At 40.2% G+C, this 24,090-nt stretch overlaps 1 protein-coding gene across 2 annotated transcripts in view; it reads left to right on the top strand.

Annotated features, from left to right (window-relative positions):
* The window catches only part of LOC126418760 (PAN2-PAN3 deadenylation complex subunit pan3-like), a 36,068-nt gene extending 12,957 nt beyond the window's left edge, over positions 1-23,111 (top strand). For both annotated transcript variants that reach the window (XM_050085684.1, XM_050085685.1), the window contains exons 2-3: positions 148-308; positions 21,345-23,111. In XM_050085684.1, coding sequence (XP_049941641.1) covers positions 148-308; positions 21,345-21,642 — 459 coding nt within the window. In that variant the 3' untranslated portion in view covers positions 21,643-23,111. The remainder of the gene's footprint in view (positions 1-147; positions 309-21,344) is intronic.
* Positions 23,112-24,090: the final 979 nt, after the last annotated feature.

The following is a 24,090-nucleotide window of genomic DNA, read 5'->3' on the forward strand; positions in this document are numbered from 1 at the left end:
TTGCTTAATGGCAGCAATTAGTGGTGGAAAAGAAGCAACAACTGCTGTCGTCTCTTAGTAAACTGTTCCACACTTTCTATAGGCTGAAAGTTTTTTTAGGCACATCATTGGATAAATGGACATGTTTTTCATTTGTAATTGTTTCAGGGTGACTGGTTTATACCACGAGAAGATGTAATACAAATGTTTGAAACACTGGATAAAGAAAAAATCCTGAAACTACAATGGGAGTGTCCGGGAAAGCGTGCATTGTCTCCTTCAGGAGACGAAATATACAAAGAAGGCGAAGAAGAAATGTTGGAATCCAAGTACGTTGTATGTTAATAATTTGAGATGCCATGACCACAGATACCTGTATTCTCTGATGCTTTTCTTGTCCGTCATTCCTATATCCTCCTAAGTGACTCATATCACTGTATCTCACTGCCCCTATTCATACAAGTTGTCCTATGCATAACTGCGTGCCAGACATATTTTGTCAGGGAAAGGAAAATATGTTATGGCACATATGTGATCTTATCAGCTGATCTTGTAGGTTCAAATGGCTCTGAGCACAATGGGACTTAACTTGTGAGGTCATCAGTCCCCTAGAACTTAGAACAACTTAAACCTAACTAACCTAAGGACATCACACACATCCATGCCCGAGGCAGGATTCGAACCTGCGACTGTAGCTGTCGCGCGGTTCCAGACTGTACCGTCTAGAACCGCTCGGCCACTCCGGCCAGCGATCTTGTAGGTTCCATTCAGTATTGCACATTAGAATGGTCACATCATGCTGTCTGTGAAAATGATAGATAATTGACTTCACTGGCAACTTCACTAGCAAGTATCCTGTTGGTGAACATGAATGTTTTGCTTTAATTCGGTCCTCTCCCAACATATGTACTTCCGAACACTTGAAACAGAAACCAATTCTCTAACATTTGATGGGCACTCTGCCTGGTCTTGATTGAAACTATTCTCATTGCTAATGGTTATTTGATCACAAACTAATTAAAATTTAAAAGTCATTAAATATGGCAAGGTGGAATCGTCAAGTTCCTGGGCATCCATATTTTCTACAGGTTAGCCTGCTCACGCCACATGCTTGACAGTTCAGTTCAGCACCCCTTGTCTATCTTTGTAATAGCATCAACAGGTTATAAGGAACTGCCAAAGCAGCATGAGGCTAGACTGCCAGTCTGGCCAGGGTGGCCATTGACAGTCGTCGTCGTGTGTGTGTGTGTGTGTGTGTGTGTGTGTGTGTGTGTATTTCAGAAGAAAGCCTTTTGGCCAGAAGCTTACTTGTTTAGCAGTCATTTTGGTGTGCCTGTCTGTGACTCAACATCTCTACTATATGGTGAGCAGCAGTTTATCCTTTTACTATATGATGAGTAGCAGTCTATCTTTCATACTACGTCATTATCCCAACCTGGATTTTCCATTGTTGGAAACTACAGTTGTTACACAAACTTGGGTCGAACACACTGGTACTTCTGAGAGAAGAATAATGTCCATGCCACAAATACTGACACATACCGTATTGGTTTGTTGAGCATCTTGCAGCATTCCACTTGATACTGTGGCATTCAAATTTACCAGATATGAACTTTAGTGGACTCGAATGGGTTGTCACTAGATATTAGCTCAGAGATTACAAATGACCATATTATGTGCTACAGAAATTATCACCTTTGTAACATCTGGTGCCATCATGTTCTGTCCACAAACAAAGGACTGGCAAAACATGACATTGATTTTAATTGTCGAAGATGAACCAGTGTGTTATTAAATGGTGATCATGATGCTAAACACAGAAATGTGTGTGAGAGCTGACTCATGTTGTTATTTAGGAAAAGGAATATGACTTTCAATGAATTTAATATTCTTGCCTTGCCCCATGCCAGACAAGGCACGTACATCTGTTGCCGAGTGCTGTGCCTCAACTTATGTGGTGGTGCAATGGTCATAATTGTCAGTGGTCGTAATTGCTGGCTAGTGACATGTCTGTCAGTGATTAAGTTCATATCTCTTGCAATTACTTGTTGTTTAAGGCTAGTAAACAATATAAATCTCAGTCGATTCTTATTACCTAAGTACCAGTGAATACAAAAATGTCTATGAGTCAGATGCACACGAGGCATCCAGCAATGTACTTGGGGAAGCTGGTCAGGATGCAATTAAATGGTCAAGGGATTCGGCCATCTCATGATGTGTCTTGCCAATGTCTACCTTTACGTGAACCGTACAGCCCAGCAGTGGTTTGAGAATAGTGATGAAAGGAATTTCAGGTGGAAATTAGAAAGACATTTACTGACAGCCAGCAACAGATCTGCTTAGCCAAAGAGCAACTGAAGAATGGAGCCCAAAATCAGGAGACTGTTTCACAGAGTGGTGAAACGGCACAAGTGTGCAAGGAGAGCTTTGGGTAACCAATTGCCACAAACAGCTCCAACTGATTGCTATAACCCATGTCACACAGCAACTTCCGCCAAAAATTTGCGAAACGCTATGCAATACTTTTGGCTAGCAAGCTGCAGGAAACTGTTAGCTTCCTTGCTTAAGCAGTCACACTGTGTAAGACCAGTCGTTTGTTGGCAAAATGTCCTTTAAACTGTAAGTGTTGAAAACAAATGAGCATTGTCAGTTATTTTTAGTGCTTAGTGAGGTAGAAGTGGGTGCTAGTGAGCAAAGGAAAAGGACACAAATGTGGTCTAAAACTTGAATGAAGAGGACAAGACAGTGGAAACAGTATACCCACTTTGTATCATGTAGAATTGAGGTTAATATTCAAATGAAACTTTTTAATTTGATTTGAAGTGTTAAGAAGTATCATCCTTTCATTCCAAATTGGCATTGTAAGTATCTTAACAATGCTTTTCTACATAAGACATTGTTTTAATATGCCTCATCCTTATCCAATATTACACGAATGGATGAATCTGTATTTGAAAATTTGCTTCATATGGTTTTGCCTCCAATTCAGAAAGAAAGAAAGAAAGAAAAGAAAAAAAAATTGGTATGTGTCGAACAATTTTACCTCGGGAAATCTCGGAGCAATATTTGTAAAAGTTATGCTTCTAATATACCCACCTATCTACAGACAAATATATAGCTGTAAAGTGCCACTAATTCAGAATGATTTTAGTGGTACATAATTTTAAGACTTTAGGAATATACAGAACCTTGATATGTATGTAGCTGGTGAAGTTGGCACATTGCTAATGTTGGTGAGAGATCCAAGTTGTTATTAGAAGTATGGAAATAAACATCATTCTCCATGTCACGAAAAATTGTATTCTCTCATTATCAGTTACAGCATGTAGATTTCACAAAATTAAACTGGTCAAAGTGTGAGACGGTTATAACGTCAAGTTTTACACATATATTTCAAAGACGACACAATATATGTAAGTCACAGAGCAAGTAGACAAAGTAAGACATGTGTACACGGTAACAGTCAAATCAGCACTGAGTCCAAGTCTAGTGGCCGCTGGCTGGCTGGCCGCTTAGGTGGCGCGGCTGCTGCATGGCTGGCAGACAGCGCCGCATGTAGAGGACGCGTGTAACTGCGCGGCGTCGCTTTGAAAGATCAGCGGGTCACAACACTTTTCCCCCCTTTGAATTTTTTTTTGCACTGGTCTTGATGGAGGTGGCCCGTAGATTGCTAACGTCCATAGGTGTTGTTTGACTGGCCGTAAAGGCTCGAGGAGGCGGCTTCCCTTGCGGACGGAAGTGTCCCCGATGATAACGGGTCGAGATGACAGGAGACGTAGGGGTCGAATCTGCTGGGGCCCCATGCACCAATCTGCCCATTGCGGCAAGTCTGGTTATTATAACAGGAGACATGGACGATGTGTCGGCGTCCGTAGGAGAAGGAGGCGAGTAGAGTTGCTCCGACAGATGATGGTCATCCGGTTCCTGCATGGGCACATCTCCTGGTGGTGTCTGTTCTTGTGCTGGCACCAATATGACGGTGAGAGGGCTGTGTTGTGAGTAATAAGAGATGCCAAGATCCCGAGCGTCAGGTAGAGCTGAAGGTGGTGTAGCGGCATTCGGAACAGGCGTTGCCAGCACACGAGGCTGAATGTGGCCCGAATCACGCACTGCAACACCTGTGTCCGTCTGGATTTCATACAGGCGCCGGCCACGGTGTCGTAAGATGCGGCCAGGACTCCATTTTGGCCGCCTGCCATATCCCTGTACCCCTACAAGGTTGCTGGCGGTGAACCGGCCAAGCGAAGGCACCCACGGCTGTGAGGTGGAAGGCTGCTGAGGATGAAGTAGCGTGTGGGGCTGTCGGCCATGTAAGAGCTCAGCCAGGCTGTGGTCGCTCATTTAGGTGAAATGGTAAGAAGCTAGAAATTGGAGAAGCGCATCATCAGCAGCAGAAGAAGTCAGGAGTTTCCTCATCTGAGCCTTAAATGTGCGGACCAGTCGTTCAGCCTCACTGTTTGATTGTGGATGGAATGGAGGGGCCGTGACATGCATGACGCCGTGACAAGCACAAAAATCCGCAAATTCGGAAGAGGCAAATTGCGGACCATTATCAGTAACAAGAGTAGAGGGAAGTCCTTCCAAAGAGAAAATGCGAGCGAGAGCACTTGTGGTTGCCGCAGTGGTAGGCGACGTGCAACAGACAAAGAAAGGAAAGTTAGAGTAGGTGTCAATTACGAGTGGCTAATAAGTACCTAAAAAAGGTCCCGCAAAGTCAGCATGAATACGCTCCCAGGGCTTCTCAGGCGAAGGCCACGGTGACAAAGATGACTTCGGGGCGGCGGCCTGTGACACAGAAGGGCCGCAGGCAGCGACCATGTGCGCGATTTCAGAGTTGATGCCAGGCCAGTACACATGACGGCACGCCTGAGATTTTGTGCGAGAGACACCCCAGTGCCTTTGGTGAAGGAGGTGCAAGACCGAAGCACGCAAAGACGCAGGTACCACAACACGCGGCGAAGCATTGTCGGTGGAAAGGAGAATAACACTATCCCTAGCTGTGAGGCGGTAGCGAAAAGCGCAGTAGTTCCACAGCGGATCAGAAGTCTTAGCGGACGAACAATCTGGCCAACCCTTCTGAATATAGCCTAAAACCCGGGAGAGGGTAGGATCAGAACCCGTAGCAGCCGCCAGCCAGTTCCCGGTGATGGGGAACCTGTCCACAACCCGCTGCTCGGCAACATCCAGGTGGAAACACAAAAGTTCGTCCCTATCGAATACCAGATCAGGACCCATGGGAAGGTGAGACAGTGCATCAGCATTCGCATGTTGAGCCGTCGGCCGGAAATAAATCTCATAATTGAAATGAGACAAGTAAAGAACCAATGCTGGAGGCGGTGTGCAGCCTTGTCGGGAAGCAACATGGATGGATGAAACAAGGAAACAAGTGGTTTGTGGTCCGTAACAACATGTAATTTGGATCCATAAAGAAAAATACCAAACTTATGACGTGTTTTCTGGAGAATATGCTGAAAAACTGCTACTTTAAATTAACAGTCAAAGGCATCAATATCCTTCACCATCAAAAACAGATTATCACAGGGATCAGTATTAGCCCCCCTCCTTTGCAATCTATATCCCAGTAATGTCACAGATGCAAACTGCAAAGAATTCTGTTATGCTGATGACATGGTGATAGCCACACTAAATTATTACGAGCAAGTTGAGTGAATACTCATTAAGGATCTAAATACCATAATTATCAGAAATAGTGGATGTTATGCCTGAACCCTCATACAATTGAAGTATGCTGTTTTCATGTGAGCAACCCCACATTAAGGACAAAACTAAACATATTCTTTTGTGGTAGAAATGTAAAACACAGTCAGTTCCCAAAATACCTTGGAGTATACCTAACTTACTCCATCACCTTTAAAAAGCACCTTGAAACATCAGAACGAAAATAGAAAACCAGATGTAGCTTGATCAGAAAATTTGCTGGAACAATTTGGGGAGCACACACAGACTATGCATAGTGACACAAGTACTGATCTCTTCTGTTGCTGATTATTGCACTCCTGTATGGAGTAGAAACAGCCATGTTAAAAAGATATGTGTACATCTTAATGATAAGTGAGGCTAATAATCTGGAACACTCAAATCCACATCTCTTCCATTCCGTAGCTACCCGTTGTGTCTCGAATATTGCCCTTCCTCACATGGATGACAACAACAAATGATTTGAGAGTGGCACAACATCAGCCATATCTCACTCTCCAAAGATCTGCCAGTAAATAATATCGTGAGCCTCTTATCCTACAGTAGGTTTAAATCTATATAACCTCTCTGGGGAACTACATTCCACCCACCAACGACTTGGAACAACTGTGGGGATCAGAATGGGCATCCTTTCAGAACCACAGCTACATGGTCTACACAGATCTAACCAAATCACTCCCAGGAATGCATTTGCCTTGGAAATCAGGGGGTTGCCTGAGTCAGGACATCACATGTCAGAATGCAAGCTATAGTCTTTTAATACTAACGCGAATTCCTTACAGACGAATGGAAAAAGTGGTAGAAGCCGACCTCAGGGAAGATCAGTTTGGATTTCGTAGAAATGTTGGAACACTTGAGGCAATACTGACCCTACGACTTATCTTAGAAGCTGGATTAAGAAAAGGCAATCCTACATTTCTAGCATTTGTAGACTTAGAAAAAGCTTTTGACAATGTTGACTGGAATACTCTCTTTCTAATTCTGAAGGTGGCTGGGGTAAAATACAGGGAGCGAAAGGCTATTTACAATTTGTACAGAAACCAGATGGCAGTTATAAGAGTGGAGGGGTATGAAAGGGAAGCAGTGATTGGGAAGGGAGTGAGACAGGGTTGTAGCCTATCCCCGATGTTATTCAATCTGTATATTGAGCAAGCAATAAAGGAAACAAAAGAAAAATTCAGAGTAGGTATTAAAATCCATGGAGAAGAAATAAAAACTTTGAGGTTCGCAGATGACATTGTAATTCTGTCAGAGACAGCAAAAGACTTGGAAGATCAGTTGAACGGAATGGACAGTGTCTTGAAAGGAGGGTACAAGATGAACATCAACAAAAGCAAAACGGGGATAATGGAATGTAGTCGAATTAAATTGGGTGATGCTGAGGGAATTAGATTAGGAAATGAGACCTTAAATGTGGTGCTACAGAAGAATGCTGAAGATTAGATGGGTCGATCAGATAACTAATGAGGAGGTATTGAATAGAATTGGGGAGAAGAGGAGTTCGTGGCACAACTTGACTAGAAGAAGGGATCGGTTGGTAGGACATATTCTGAGGCATCAAGGGATCACCAATTTAGTATTGGAGGGCAGCATGGAGGGTAAACATCGTAGAGGGAGACCAAGCGATGAATACACTAAGCAGATTCAGAAGGATGTAGGTTGCAGTGTGTACTGGGAGATGAAGCAGCTTGCACAGGATAGAGTAGCATGGAGAGCTGCATTAAACCAGTCTCAGGACTGAAGACTACAACAACAACAGTCTTTTAAGTGGAAAAAGGCTGAAAATCCTCAAAGTGACTTGTGCTCCAAACAAACAGTACAGTACATAGTAATGGAGTGTCCACACAGGAAATTGCAAGGGACTAGGGATGATGTGCTAACAGCAACAACAGGAGCAGTTGAATGGTGAACTCGCTACACATTGCAATGTAGCAGACACACACAGAAAAATGAAGTTCTATATAAAAACTAAATCTTAATTAATGTCTAAATAAGTTAATCACCATTAAACATTTAGCATCTTGAAATTGTATTTATAATATACACCTTCTTTGACAAAGCTGTATAATTCTTACTAAATGAAACTCCTCCCGAGAAGGTCATAAAGACCCAACAGTACAGACCAGCCGCTGTGTCAACCCTCAGCCCATTGGCATCACTGGATGCGGATATGCGTGTGGTCAGCACACCGCTCTCCCGGCCATATGTCAGTTTCTGAGACTGGAGCTGCTACTTCTCAATCGAGTAGCTCCTCATTTTGCCTCACAAGGGCTGAGTGCCCCAGTTTTACTACTGTGGCAAGGCCAGTGGCCATATAATTCTTAGACCTATATAAATGTTTTTGTGTTTTTAAATACTTTAGGATTAAAGGAGACCACAAAAGAAAGAAAAAACAGAAGCATTGATTCATTTATAGGCACTAACAAAAAAAAGAAGGGAAAAATGCTAGCTTTCAGACTGATCAGTTGAATGAGCTAGAGTACACACACACACACACACACACACACACACACACACACACACACACACACACACTTGAATGTATGAAATTGATTACTGCTCTAGATGCCGTATGATGCCTTTCGCAGGCAAGTGCTCTACCAACTGAGCGACTCAAGCACAACTCACAACCCATTCTCACAGCTTCAATTCTGCCAGTACCTCATGTCCTACCTTCCAGACTTCACAATTATTACTTAATTTACAATTCATTTTAGTTTTACAAACCTTTGTATTCCCTTGAATAATTTGAGGCATATTTGATCTGTATCTATGGGCTTACTATCCCATTGCAGTTTGTAGCAATGGGAAGCAGCTATTAACATTAAGCAAATTCCACATGGATAGCTCATAACATGCTTGGAATTACGATACCTGTGACTTTGACGGTTATAGCAAGTATGTTAAAAGGAAATGTCATTCAGTTAACAGTCCAATATGCATTAAGAAAAGTTATTTGCTTTGAGTTTTTTCCTGTGTGGTATGAGTGTGAAATGATATCTGCTTTGCAGTGTGTGATGTTCACTTGATTTACTTCTTCGTTGATTGTCCTTCATGTCAATGTACTGCATTACTACACTGGCTGAAAAATAGGGGGTTGAAGTTCAACCCTGACTACTTTAAATGATGTAACCGACAGGTGCACATTTGCGTTCCACAGTGCTTTACTTTCACTGTTCACAACCCTCCAATAATACACAGTTATATATCCAGTGCACTATTGTTTAACTTTCTATAAGTCTCATTAATAGGTTGAAGAATAACATCAACATACTGCCACAATAGTGTACTGTTGAACATCTACGAGCAGTAAAAACCCAGCTACACAGTTCTTGCCACATAATACAGTATGTATTGAACAGACACTGTCACTGTTTTAACACATGCCCTATTACACTTATTTCACACCTCGTCTGAAACTCGGCCATGGACTGACTGTCTTGGGACCAAAAATCGGGCCCTTAAATATGAGGGTTGTCCACAAAGTAAGTTCTGTTTCTCTTTCTATCTGCGTCAGCGCTGCGATTGCAGTTCTGAGCATGCACGGCACTTACTATGACTCAAGAAGAAGATATGACACCATTTTCAGATCGCTGATGTTGACATGTGCTTTGTAGTGACTCTTTATAATGTCAGCCATAATTGAAAATGCCACTGGATGTGATTCGTTTTCTAAATGCAAAGAAAGTTAAACCAAAGGAAATTCATCGGCAAATCTGCGAGGTTTACGGACAAAATGCTATGAGTGATTCAGTGGTTAGAAGATGGGTCAGACTGTTCAGTGAAGGACTTGGTCAAGTGCCCAATGGATTTGACCAAACAACTCTTATGGGAATTTCACTGGGACGCGTTTGATCGTCCTCCGTACAGCCTGGACCTCTCTCCTAGCGACTTTCATCTCTTCTTACACCCAAAATCTGTCCTTGGTTGTCAACACTTCAATGATGATGACAAACTGAAAGAACATGTTACCACATGCTTGAATACACAGGCGGCAACCTACTATGAAGAAGGCATACAAAAACTTGTGCCATGCTATGATGAGTGCTTACAAAATTTTGGAAGCAATGTAGAAAAGTAATCTAACAGTTGTAGATTTTTGTACAATAAATATTTTTTTCTGTATCTGTACAAATTTGTTTTATATAACCAAATGGAACTTTCTTTGTGGACACACCTCGTATCATCACAATAATAGGCGCTGAAACTACACATTGTTTGATGTTTAATTTACAGAAATTACAATTGAAACTTAACTCATTCAATTAACTGCTCGTATTCTTTAAAACTGAGGGCCAACCTTTCTCTTTAATGAAAATGCAGATTATACTCAAGTTTGTTAATTTAATTCATCAGACATTAAAAAAGTTAATTTTAAGGAGGCAGATGGCAAAACAAGAGGGGAAGTAAAAATATCCCAGCTTGCTTTTTCACATCACCGTCTCATCCTATTGACCAGATAGATATTGCAAGTAGCTAACTGGGCAGTTCAGTGACCACAAGTGACCCCAGACAGTGGGTTAAAAATCTACACACAAAAAAAATATTACATAAGAAATCTTATCAGAACTGCAGTACATAACTTTTTCAAATTTGTACTTATATGACTTGGCCATATGAAAATCCCGATGCAAAATATTTACATACAGTGTATTGTACAATGGCACAAAATATGCAGAAGTTATATTTTTAATAGAAATTAGGCATCTTCATCCTAAGTGATGTCCTTTTTGGGTAAACAAAGATTACATTTTAATATACATATCACGTTGTACCCCCCATGAACCATGGACCTTGCCATTGGTGGGGAGGCTTGCGTGCCTCAGCGATACAGATAGCCGTACCGTAGGTGCAACCACAACGGAGGGGTATCTGTTGAGAGGCCAGACAAACGTGTGGTTCCTGAAGAGGGGCAGCAGCCTTTTCAGTAGTTGCAAGGGCAACAGTCTGGATGATTGACTGATCTGGCCTTGTAACAATAACCAATACGGCCTTGCTGTGCTGGTACTGCGGACGGCTGAAAGCAAGGGGAAACTACAGCCGTAATTTTTCCCGAGGGCATGCAGCTTTACTGTATGATTACATGATGATGGCGTCCTCTTGGGTAAAATATTCCGGAGGTAAAATAGTCCCCCATTCGGATCTTCGGGCGGGGACTACTCAAGAGGATGTCGTTATCAGGAGAAAGAAAACTGGCGTTCTACGGATCGGAGCGTGGAATGTCAGATCCCTTAATCGGGCAGGTAGGTTAGAAAATTTAAAAAGGGAAATGGATAGGTTGAAGTTAGATATAGTGGGAATTAGTGAAGTTCGGTGGCAGGAGGAACAAGACTTCTGGTCAGGTGACTACAGGGTTATAAACACAAAATCAAATAGGGGTAATGCAGGAGTAGGTTTAATAATGAATAGGAAAATAGGAATGCGGGTAAGCCACTACAAACAGCATAGTGAACGCATTATTGTGGCCAAGATAGATACGAAGCCCACACCTACTACAGTAGTACAAGTTTATATGCCAACTAGCTCTGCAGATGACGAAGAAATTGAAGAAATGTATGATGAAATAAAAGAAATTATTCAGATTGTGAAGGGAGACGAAAATTTAATAGTCATGGGTGACTGGAATTCGAGTGTAGGAAAAGGGAGAGAAGGAAACATAGTAGGTGAATATGGATTGGGGGACAGAAATGAAAGAAGAATTTTGCACAGAGCACAACATAATCATAACTAACACTTGGTTTAAGAATCATGAAAGAAGGTTGTATACATGGAAGAACCCTGGAGATACTAAAAGGTATCAGATAGATTATATAATGGTAAGACAGAGATTTAGGAACCAGGTTTTAAATTGTAAGACATTTCCAGGGGCAGATGTGGACTCTGACCACAATCTATTGGTTATGACCTGTAGATTAAAACTGAAGAAACTGCAAAAAGGTGGGAATTTAAGGAGATGGGACCTGGATAAACTAAAAGAATCAGAGGTTGTACAGAGATTCAGGGAGAGCATAAGGGAGCAATTGACAGGAATGGGGGAAATAAATACAGTGGAAGAAGAATGGGTAGCTTTGAGGGATGAAGTAGTGAAGGCAGCAGAGGATCAAGTAGGTAAAAAGACGAGGGCTAGTAGAAATCCTTGGGTAACAGAAGAAATACTGAATTTAATTGATGAAAGGAGAAAATATAAAAATGCAGTAAGTGAAACAGGCAAAAAGGAATACAAACGTCTCAAAAATGAGATCGACAGGAAGTGCAAAATGGCTAAGCAGGGATGGCTAGAGGACAAATGTAAGGATGTAGAGGCTTATCTCATTAGGGGTAAGATAGATACCGCCTACAGGAAAATTAAAGAGACATTTGGAGATACGAGAATGACTTGTATGAATATCAAGAGCTCAGATGGAAACCCAGTTCTAAGCAAAGAAGGGAAAGCAGAAAGGTGGAAGGAGTATATAGAGGGTCTATACAAGGGCGATGTACTTGAGGACAATATTATGGAAATGGAAGAGGATGTAGATGAAGATGAAATGGGAGATATGATACTGCGTGAAGAGTTTGACAGAGCACTGAAAGACCTGAGTCGAAACAAGGCCCCCGGAGTAGACAATATTCCATTGGAACTTCTGACGGCCATGGGAGAGCCAGTCCTGACAAAACTCTACCATCTGGTGAGCAAGATGTATGAAACAGGCGAAATACCCTCAGACTTCAAGAAGAATATAATAATTCCAATCCCAAAGAAAGCAGGTGTTGACAGATGTGAAAATTACCGAACTATCAGCTTAATAAGTCACAGCTGCAAAATACTAACACGAATTCTTTACAGACGAATGGAAAAACCAGTAGAAGCCAACCTCGGGGAAGATCAGTTTGGATTCCGTAGAAACACTGGAACACGTGAGGCAATACTGACCTTACGACTTATCTTAGAAGAAAGATTAAGGAAAGGCAATCCTACGTTTCTAGCATTTGTAGACTTAGAGAAAGCTTTTGACAATGTTGACTGGAATACTCTCTTTCAAATTCTAAAGTTGGCAGGGGTAAAATACAGGGAGCGAAAGGCTATTTACAATTTGTACAGAAACCAGATGGCAGTTATAAGAGTCGAGGGACATGAAAAGGAAGCAGTGGTTGGGAAGGGAGTAAGACAGGGTTGTAGCCTCTCCCCGATGTTGTTCAATCTGTATATTGAGCAAGCAGTAAAGGAAACAAAAGAAAAATTCGGAGTAGGTATTAAAATTCATGGAGAAGAAATAAAAACTTTGAGGTTCGCCGATGACATTGTAATTCTGTCAGAGACAGCAAAGGACTTGGAAGAGCAGTTGAACGGAATGGACAGTGTCTTGAAAGGAGGATATAAGATGAACATCAACAAAAGCAAAACAAGGATAATGGAATGTAGTCTAATTAAGTCGGGTGATGCTGAGGGAATTAGATTAGGAAATGAGGCACTTAAAGTAGTAAAGGAGTTTTGCTATTTGGGGAGCAAAATAACTGATGATGGTCGAAGTAGAGAGGATATAAAATGTAGGCTGGCAATGGCAAGGAAAGCGTTTCTGAAGAAGAGAAATTTGTTAACATCCAGTATTGATTTAAGTGTCAGGAAGTCATTTCTGAAAGTATTCGTATGGAGTGTAGCCATGTATGGAAGTGAAACATGGACGATAAATAGTTTGGACAAGAAGAGAATAGAAGCTTTCGAAATGTGGTGCTACAGAAGAATGCTGAAGATTAGATGGGTAGATCACATAACTAATGAGGAAGTATTGAATAGGATTGGGGAGAAGAGAAGTTTGTGGCACAACTTGACCAGAAGAAGGGATCGGCTGGTAGGACATGTTCAGAGGCATCAAGGGATCACCAATTTAGTATTGGAGGGCAGCGTGGAGGGTAAAAATCGTAGAGGGAGACCAAGAGATGAATACACAAAGCAGATTCAGAAGGATGTAGGTTGCAGTAGGTACTGGGAGATGAAAAAGCTTGCACAGGATAGAGTAGCATGGAGAGCTGCATCAAACCAGTCTCAGGACTGAAGACCACAACAACAACAACATCACGTTGTACAAGTCCTGTCTTGCTTAAAAAAATAAATCCTCATGTGTTACAAAAAGTTAAATTATGCTGTGCATTGCAGCTCATTTTTTAGACAGAAATGCTCAATGTTTAGTATTTTTCACAAGCACTTTCACACTTTTAGTGAGCTTTTACACATTTTCTCACCAAACTGGTCCAAGTGGCAGTTAGTAAGGAAATGCACTGCTATCAGTTCCCTTGGAGGTGGTTCTCCTCTGCCACAGTACATGAAAAAATTAGACAAAATACCCTTCTTTAATATACTTACTTTAACTTCTAACTTAAATATAAGTAAAAAAAGTTTCACACTAAAATGGTAGCTTTACTTCATAAATAGATAGATTACACAGTTCTCATAACATCACAGTAATTAGCACTAAAACTGACTATAGTACGAAATGTGTGGACCAGAATTTTTTAAAAATAAAGTGGACATTACACTACAAAACATTACTCTAAGTCATAACTGTCTGAAACTGGTTAAATTTGAAAGACTTTTGTTTCTGTCACATTTGTAAAACAGCAAAACTCAAGATGTGCAGTAGCATAGATTTACTAATCGTTATGTTATTAAAAAAAATTGTCACCATCACATAACTATTCAAATCAAAATTAAGGCGATGGAAGCTGTACCATATCATTGCCCCACTTCTCTGCTCAACTGTGAACACTACTCTCATTCAACCAGAAAATTAAATCCTCACACCACAAAAAGTTACCAAATAGTTGACCTGTCAGAATATTCACATCAGTCCAGCACCACAATTATCAGTTAATCAGCAAAATTACTTTTCTTCATTCCAAATGTTAACTGTGATAGGTATACCCTTTGGTCCTGTTTTAAATTAACAGAACAACATTGTAAGGAAAGTTACCATTCAGAAGCTAATGTAGATTACTATATCACTCTCTTGTTTTTGTGAGTCCGTGTAGATTTCTTTATAATGAATAAGCAGATGTATTCAGTTGACATTGTGTTACACGCATTTGTCACGTACCTTATGCAGCACTTTGATCAACTGTATTACTAACTTTATCTGAATAAAGATATACACACAGATGATATCAATATAATAGAGGGAAACATTCCACGTGGGAAAAATTATGTGTCTGTATGTGTGGATAGATATGTGCGTGAGTGCGAGTGTATACCTGTCCTTTTTTCCCCCTAAGGTAAGTCTTTCCGCTCCTGGGATTGGAATGACTCCTTACCCTCTCCCTTAAAACCCACTTCCTTTCGTCTTCCCCTCTCCTTCCCTCTTTCCTGATGAGGCAACAGTTTGTTGTGAAAGCTTGAATTTTGTGTGTATGTTTGTGTTTGTTTGTGTGTCTATCGACCTGCCAGCGCTTTCGTTCGGTAAGTCACCTCATCTTTATATATAATTTATACACACAGATGGATTTTTTAGAAAATAACTTTGATGCTTGAGCTGATTTCTAGGCTGAGGACTCGTAAGAAATATTAGTTTTGCTGGCTAGTTTGAGTACAGACTTCATTCTGTGTTACATACTCATCTTGGAGAATGGTCACCAACAGTCAGTTGTCTTAACCAACACTTCAGAAAATCTAATACAGTTTCTTACAATCGAAACTATTTTCAGTCAGCAACATTACAGTACTAGAAGAACAATTCCAAGTTAATTAGTGCTAGTTATTTGTGGAGATGTTACATGATTTGTCTGCTAAAACAGGGTTCATGAAATTCATTTCGTATATTTATATGGCTGATTCAGTTAATGCTGTTAAACGAAATTGCTGGAAGTATTGTGGACTTTTCTCTTGAAGGCAAAAATGCTTTAAGTAAATCTTTATTTAATGTAAATTTGCTACATTGTTTGAGTATTTTCATTGATGTATAACAAAGTGACTGATATGTAGCTCAACAGATTATATTTGCAATGTAGCATCATTATACAGTTGTAGTTGAGGATGGTGCCTTGTCAAATGGCGTAATTTTGACACAAATTCTGACAATGCCAGAATTTGTCATAACTTCAAAATGCAAATTGAACATTTTCAGAATATGATGTAAAATGCACTTCTCACTGATATAAATTAGTCTTGAACTCCTCTTTTCCAATTATTTAATACTTCAGCTGTATTTTGATGAATTTTGTGCTATAGGTACCACTTATTATTTGTAATGTACAACTGATTTGTGACCATCTTTTCTTACTATCAACTATCACTGAAAACTGGAAAATACTTTTCCTTTCCGAATCAAGTCCACATATACCGTACCATTACAGTGCTTTTCCTAGCCCCTTTTCTGCGGGAGAAGTGTGTTACAGTTATATATAGAAATATGTACATCAAAGAAATAAAGATGAGAACATGTGAAATATTCACAGCTTCCATTCTACCAGAGTAAACATGGGGTGAGGTACTGTCGTCTTGAACTTCTGATTCCAAAAGGACCATGTATGTTTCCTTGCTACTTGGCCTATTTTTGAAAGTGAAATTGTTCCTTTTTGCAACTTGATGCTAATGTTCTGCTTGAGAGGGTTTAGTGGTAATTACAGTGTAAGGAAAACAGTTAATACATCATCCAGTTCGTTTGTGTATAGTTTTCCACAAACCAGTAAACACTGCATGGTGGTAACCAATCATTTGTGTTGCACTGTCATTGGCAGTGAATTCAGCATAAAATATCATGTCTTGTAAAGAGAGACTAATATTCAATTCAAATAGAAGAGTACAAAGAGCATTTATACTAGTTTTTAGAACGTACACTGGGAGGTCAAAAATATGAAAATGTGAAAAACACAACATGTTACTGTGCCTAATAGGGTGTAGAAATTGTCAAGGGAATCTTTTACCATACTCCTAGCAAAATAGGGGCAAGTTCAGATAATGATGATTGATGTGGATGCTTATCACACACCTTTCTCCCCAAAGTAGACAGCAGAGGCTCAATAATAATGTGATCTGGTGATGGTGGTTGCCAGGGAAGATGTGACACTTCATCCTCGTACTTACAAAACGAGTCCTGGATGATGCGAGCCATGTGAACAAGTGCCCTGTTGTCTTGGAACTCAGCATCACTGCTAGAAAACAAACATTGTACTATGGGGTGGACCTGATCAGCGAGATTGGTCACATAATCTTTGCTAGTAATGCCACTTTGCAGAGTAACCATGGTGCCCATGGAATACCACAGTATGGCTGCACATATAATCACCAGATCCCTATGAAGTTTCACTCATGGGATGTAAACTCAGCCTTCATCTCTCTATTAAACTCAAAGTGAACAACATGTCACAAATGTGACAAATTCCACATGTGACTCTATTTTACAACACTTACACAACTTTCATAAATTTCAAACATGCAAAATCCAGTGCATAGCTTCAAGATAAGTACTACAACTTCAAACAAGAAACTGACAATTGATAAATAAGTTTACAGCACCATGCCACGGTCATGTGGTCAGACGGCACTTGATGTCTGGTGGCTGCAGTAGGATGAGGAAACTCCTGAGTGTGTACTGTTCTGATCTTGATGTAGCTAAGAGCTGGAAGTTTTTGCTGTTACTGATGGGTTTGAAAGTGAAGTGAATTATCTTTGAGGCTCCATCAGACTGATAACTTTAGAAGACAGCCAAAATGCGGCTTAAAAAATAAGGAAGTATATGGACTCAAACTCGGAACTTTGTCTACATTATGCAATGTTTACCACTAGACCACTATCACATACATTGTGGTAATAGCTTAAGGGGACAACGCTTCCTCTAGCCGCGTCCGAATTCTACCTTGTTGCCAAATTGTGCACATGGCAGGCCTCAGAATTTTGAGTGGGTGTCCGGTTTCGTTGGCAGTCTTAAGTGAACAATTCAGACTTAATTGATGTGGCAGCTGGCCAGCAGCCAGAAGACTGTACTTCCAACTAGCTTTTCACACATATTAAAAATTAATAGACTCAACACTACTTAGTGCTGTTTTTAGAACTTCCTATTCATTAATTTTAGAAATCTATATTATAAAAGTTAACCATCACCTTTCCACATTAGAAATTGTTTTAAAAATGTGGAATGTGTGTATATGAAATTCCAAACTATTGTAATTTTGCAAACGAAGTAGCACAACTAACTTGTCATTTACAGGATGTGTAATTATTCCAAATACTGTTAGCTAAAGATTAATAACTGTGAAATTCACAATCACAAATAGAGATATAAGACTGTACAATAAAAGACTAAATATATTGTTCTGTGATGATTAATAATGAGATGTATCTATACTATAAGTGAGTCTGGGTCCAGTACGTTATAACATGAAGATATACTGAGGTTTTTTTCATGATGTTCTGATATCAGGATACATTTATTTGCAAAGACCTTTGATAACATCAGAAACAAGTATCATTTGTCAGGCCTCTATCTATCTGTCAGATACATAATCCAACGTAGAGAATGACAACAATGGAAACACATGCCGGAGTTACCTGCAGGACATCTGCTACCAATTCCACTTGTAGCTGCTCCATTTAACCAAATTGTAGTTAACCTCTTGGAAGATTTCCAAAGCCGATGAATAGGAATAAGTGATTAATGGTCTGCACTAATTACTTTACCCGTTACACTGTTAGAATGGTTGTATCAAGTGCCGAAGCTATCGAAAATGCCAGGTTTCTTGTAGAATGCATAATTTTGAAGCAGGAGGCACCACCTGTAATTAATGCCTGTTGCAGAAAAGTGTTTGCCAAGACTGGTATCGGGAATCCAGAATGAGATTTTCACTCTACAGTGGAGTGTGTGCTGATATGAAACTTCCTGGCAGATTAAAACTGTGTGCCCGACCGAGACTTGAACTTTTGGAATAATCCATTTTTGAATGAGAGCAAAACACACACACACACACACACACACACACACACACACACACTTGCATGTGCACCTATGCCCCAACATGGTGCTGGCTGGGTAGAAATTGCCAGTGCTGCATTTTGGCAGGTAGATTTGTTGTGGTGGGTGAGGTGGATAGAAGGAGAGAGGCAGAGGGGAGAGTTTGGGGCTGAGTGGTGAGCCACTCGGAGGGAGCAGTTGGTTTGCTGGCTAGGACTGCAGGTCAGAGGGATGGCAGATATGCGGGTTAGGCATGTAAGTTGAGGTTGTCAGAGCCAGTGGGGAGTGACACATGCTGAAGGTGATATGGGAATGTGAATTGGGAGTGGGTAACAAGATTGGGGAAGGTGAAACTGTTGAGTGGAGGGTGAGGAGTAGTGAGTTACTGGAGATCGAGGCCAGGATGATTATGGGAGTGAAGGATGTGTTGTAAGGATAAATCCCATCTACATAGTTTACAGAAGCTGGTGGTTTAGGGAAAGATCCAGATGGCTTTGGTTTTGAAGCAGCTGTTGATATTGTGCATAGTGTGCTTAGCTGCATGTTGTGCTTCCAAGTGGTCAACTTTTGTTCTTGGCAACAGTTTGGCAGTGGTGGTTCATCCCGGTGGACATCTGATTGTAGTCATACCAACACAAGAAAGAAAAAAAACTGTGCAGTGTTTGCAACAGAGTTGGTGTATGATACAGCTGCTTTCACAGGTGGCCCGGCCTGTGATGGGGTATGATAAGCCTGTGATTGGATTGTAGTAGGAAGTGCTGGGATGGTGGATCTGGCATGTCTGCAGGGATATGGTCCGTGTGGCAATGGGTTATGACTGGTAGTGAGTGGCATAGGGATGGACTAGGATGTTGCGTGGGTGACAGAACACTAGTGGGGGGAATTGCAAAGGATCTTGGGTAGGATGTCTCTCATTTCAGGGCATGGTGAGAGATATCAAAGCCCTGATGAAGGAGACGGTTCAGAACTGATCTGTCCCACTCCCACTCCTATCCCTTTGCCACTGGGATCATATTCCAGTGGTTGACCAAGGTGAAAGAGATGCCCAATCCACCCACCCACCTCCCAGCACAACATGCAGCTGAGCACAACATACTCAGTTTCAATGGCTGCTCCACAACACATGTCATGTGAATACTTCCCTCCACCACAAGCTTCTTTAAACTACACAGATGGGAGTTATCCTTACTTCCCATCCTTCACTCCTGTAATTGTCCTGGCCTCTATCTCCACAATTGTCGTGGCCTCCTCTATCTCCAGTAACCTACTGTCCCCACACCCTCCACCCAACAGTTTCACCTTCCTCTGTCCTGTCACCCCCTCCCAATTCACGTCCCCACATCACCATCGGTGTGTGCCACTTCCTACTGACTCCTACAGCTGTGCATCACGTGCCTAGGCCATATATCTGTCACCCCTCTCTCCCACATTCCTTGCTGGCAAACAGCTGCCTGCCTCCCTCCCTCCAAGGCACTAGCGACCTGACCACAATCCTTCTTCTGCCTCCTGCCTCTCTCCCTCTTTACCCACCCCACATGCCACCCCCCCCCCCACCATAACCCATTTAACTGCTGAAAAGCAGCACTGGCATTGTTTGTCCAACCAGGACACTCTCTCTCTCTCTCTCTCTCTCTCTGTCTCTGTGTGTGTGTGTGTGTGTGTGTGTGTGTGTGTGTGTCTTTTACTGTAGCTTGGGGGTCATGTGTCACCTGGCATACATGTATTTTTACTGTTTGGACAAGTTATCCAATGTGATGATGTATGCGTATTTTATGTTTTACGCTTGACTTCAAGTACAGTGTACATGGCAAATCTCTACTTGCAGTTACTGACTGTGTCGTAAATAATTACATGGATGCTTCAGTTTATTAATAAAAATTATGACACCATACAGGTTTTTTGTTTCAGTTGGTGTCATAGATAACCTGGCTGTACCTAACACATTTTACCTGGAAATTTAAAATGAGAGTGTTATGGACGATACAGATTTTGTACACTGCAACTGCAACTACATGTGAACTTAAGATGGGAGTTAAACTACAGGAAATGATCATCACTTTGTAAATAATTTTTAATGTTAAACAGAACAGAGACAATATATAGAAAAAAATTGAAAATCTTAAAAAAAATTATAGAAAGTTTTGAAATTTTTTATAATTTTACAATTGAAAATTGACATTAAAAAAATTGTCAAAATATAATATTTAGCAGCCATTTCAGTTATATTCCTTTCTGTAAATACTTTCCCACTGCTGTTACACAATTCACAGATAAATGCAAATGTCATATACTACGCGTTATTTTACAGCGTAGTAAAAATTTGAACCTTGAATATATTATTAAAAGCAATCAATCTGACATACTTCTGTAAATAGCACTTGTTTTGCTGTCCATTTGTCTATCTGACTGTACAAGTTCATTCTAAATTTAATTTGGATCCAATATTTATTGTGATTTTTGTCAGTTTCCTGCTCAACTGTGCATGTACCAAATGCAAAGCAATTAGGTTTCTGAAATCATGTCTATTTCTCACATGCTCTTCTTGTTTCCTGTCATTGTTTAGTTTACTTATAATGAATGTCAAGAATGTCCTTGCTCTGTGAACGCAAACAAAGAAGAGGTTTCTGTCAAATTTGTGGATTGAAATTGTAGGTTTCTCTTTAGCCACTACTTTTTAGTTGCACAGTAATTACAAGCAGTCTTTTGAGTGTGAATTACTGTATTTTACAGGCCTGAAGAGAAATCTGACTTTGACTTCAGTGATGAAATGCCGACGGTTAACCCAGGCCCACTACCAACTCGTGGTGCACAACCAATTGGTAGTGCCAAAAAGAAAACTACGAGTCTGGATGGTATACTATCAAATATGCGCAGGCACCGACAGATAGCAGAAATGGAGAAACAAACAAGAACTCCTACCAATCCCTCCCTGACAGATCAGCAACAAAACCAGCAGCAGCCACAGCAACAGCAACAGCAGCAGCAGCAGCAGCAACAACAACAACAGCTACAACAACAACAGACGTAGCAATGTCAGTGACATTTGTAATTTTTTGGGCATTCAAGTAAGCAGTATTAAGCAATTAGATGATTGTGACTAGAGTAAATATGGTATTGTCAGGTGCAAGCCATGTTGGTTCACTTTTGAAGAACAGTGCTCTCAGCAATTCTTCAGTTTGTGGTTTTATGTTAGATTACTTGTTTAATTTATAGGATGTTTCATAAAATTAAAATATATGGTCATCGAACATTAAATTTTAGTAATATAACTTTTGGAATTAGTTACTACATGTATAAAATTTAAGGTGCATCATGTGTCCAGTTTTGCTGTCTCAGAATTACATTCTGAATCATTCAAAACAATTAAATGATTCTGATGATATTCATTCAGTTAATAAGCCATCTTATTGGCTACCCTATATGGTATCCATATCTTCTTAGAACGCTTTGCAACTCTTCAGAGACTGAAAGTACATTGATCAGGAGCATTCAGTGTATGCTCAATATGAGTAATGAGTTGTACACTTTAACTTTGAAGTTGTTAAATGTATGGACTGAACAGAAGATGGAAGTTGATTTCGGGGGAGGAAGGGAGTAGCTGTTTATCACTTTGGCAGTCTACATTTTTGTTTTGTCATTTTTTACTTTGTATGTGATTTTGTGTTGGTAGATATTAGCTCTGCTGTTTCTTTTAATATGCATTTAGAAATTAATGACCAAGAGAAGAAAATAGTTTTTCTTGGAAAATATCCAGGGTTGCAGCAAGAATGTCTCCATAGCAGCAGGCCACAAGAAGATATGGAAGTGGAAGAACACTATGCAGTTTTATTTCCCTGCTGGTTTAGTTAGTAATTTACTTTCAGTTTAGTTGTGTGTCAATATTTATTCTTAAAAGCTGTATCAATTTACTTTTTTGTCTTTGTTTACTTCTAGCAGAAGGTGTATTTACAAGAGGATTACAGAGAATTTTATTTGATGTGGGCTAGTTTTTTAGTACAGTAAATTTTTACATTTTGAAGTGCATCTCTGTAGGGTCATGGTGTGCATTAAGTAGAGTCTTATAATCCCCGTAGCAGATAATTGAGGTGCTACATAATTGAACAAATCATTTAGTGCAGCTATGTCAAAAAATGGTCTAAGAATGCCTTCCACAGCTTCCTTCACAGCTGTGTGTTTTTAACTGAGAAGAACTGCCTCCTATTACTTAGTAATGAATCAGTTGTAGCTAAGGGTGAGGTATTTTTACCACAAAATTCAAGTTTTGCAACCATTTGTCAAAGGTAACTCAATTTAGAGTTTCTCTTAAACCATGCAACTCCATGGATTCTTATTTTCAAATACAGGCACTGCTTAGTCAGCAGTTAAAAGGCAGCAGAGGAAGTACTTTTTTGTGTCCAAACAGACTGACTACCGGAGAAATGATCTTGCTTTTCAAAATAATTGTGTAGTGTATTGTACCTCAGGAATTCAAATATTTTTGAGGCACACTTTTTTTTTGACAACTGAAAAAGATCAGTAGTGTTGTGGCACGTGAGTGGCCGGTTTTTAAAAAACTTTAGACGGCACCGACAGTTTAATGTCCACTTTTGGTGCTGGAACTGCAGACTATTAGCTTGGATTGCTTCAGTGTTGTAGAGTTCGGTTGTGCACCAGCACTCTGAAACACATGCGTTTACTTAAGAACTTACCCTTAGACCATTAAAATTTAGTAGGGCGTTTACCAAAAAATTCATGAATAAATAAATTACATGGATAAGTCTCTCTGGATTTATATTGTTGTCAAAACTTAATAATTGCTGTTTAAATTCAGTAAATGCTTATTACAAATTATTCATACATTTGTGAGTGGTGGCCTTACAAAAATGAAAACAAAAATAATAATTATTAATGAAGTGAGACAGAGCAACATAATTGGAACTTGTGGTTGCAAAGTTTGTTTCCCAATCTATTAATCACAAAATTCAAAAGCACTCTCTCAAAGTCTGAAAGCACACTTTCTCACTCTTAATTGTGACATCAAACTGCCCTAAATAATCACTGCGAAAACATGCAAACAAGTCCGTCACACCAAAGTCTCAGTATTGAGTGCAGCTACATAGATAAAGTTCTCAGCCGCCTCAAGTCCCAAAACTAAATTCAGAAGTTCATGTCGACTCTCAAACTCAATCACTGAAACCAAAGTCAAATATACTAAGTCCAGTGAAAAGTTAACCAGAGTTCTGCAAAATTATTCTAAATGCAACTATTGGCATCCAGACAAAATGAAAAGTTTTTACCTAGTGGAGCCGCTTCTCTACACAATCTCTCAACTGCCATCGTCAATACAACCTCCAGTGATGAAAACCCAAAATACCAAACACGAAACACTGTGTGTGCATGCCATTAAATATATCTGTGATGTCACCCGCCACTGAATTGAAACAATTATCACCATTCAAAACTTAACATTATTTGCACATGCACATACATAGTATTA

This window comes from Schistocerca serialis, chromosome 9 (genome assembly GCF_023864345.2).
Source record: "Schistocerca serialis cubense isolate TAMUIC-IGC-003099 chromosome 9, iqSchSeri2.2, whole genome shotgun sequence".
Lineage (NCBI taxonomy): Eukaryota > Metazoa > Arthropoda > Insecta > Orthoptera > Acrididae > Schistocerca > Schistocerca serialis.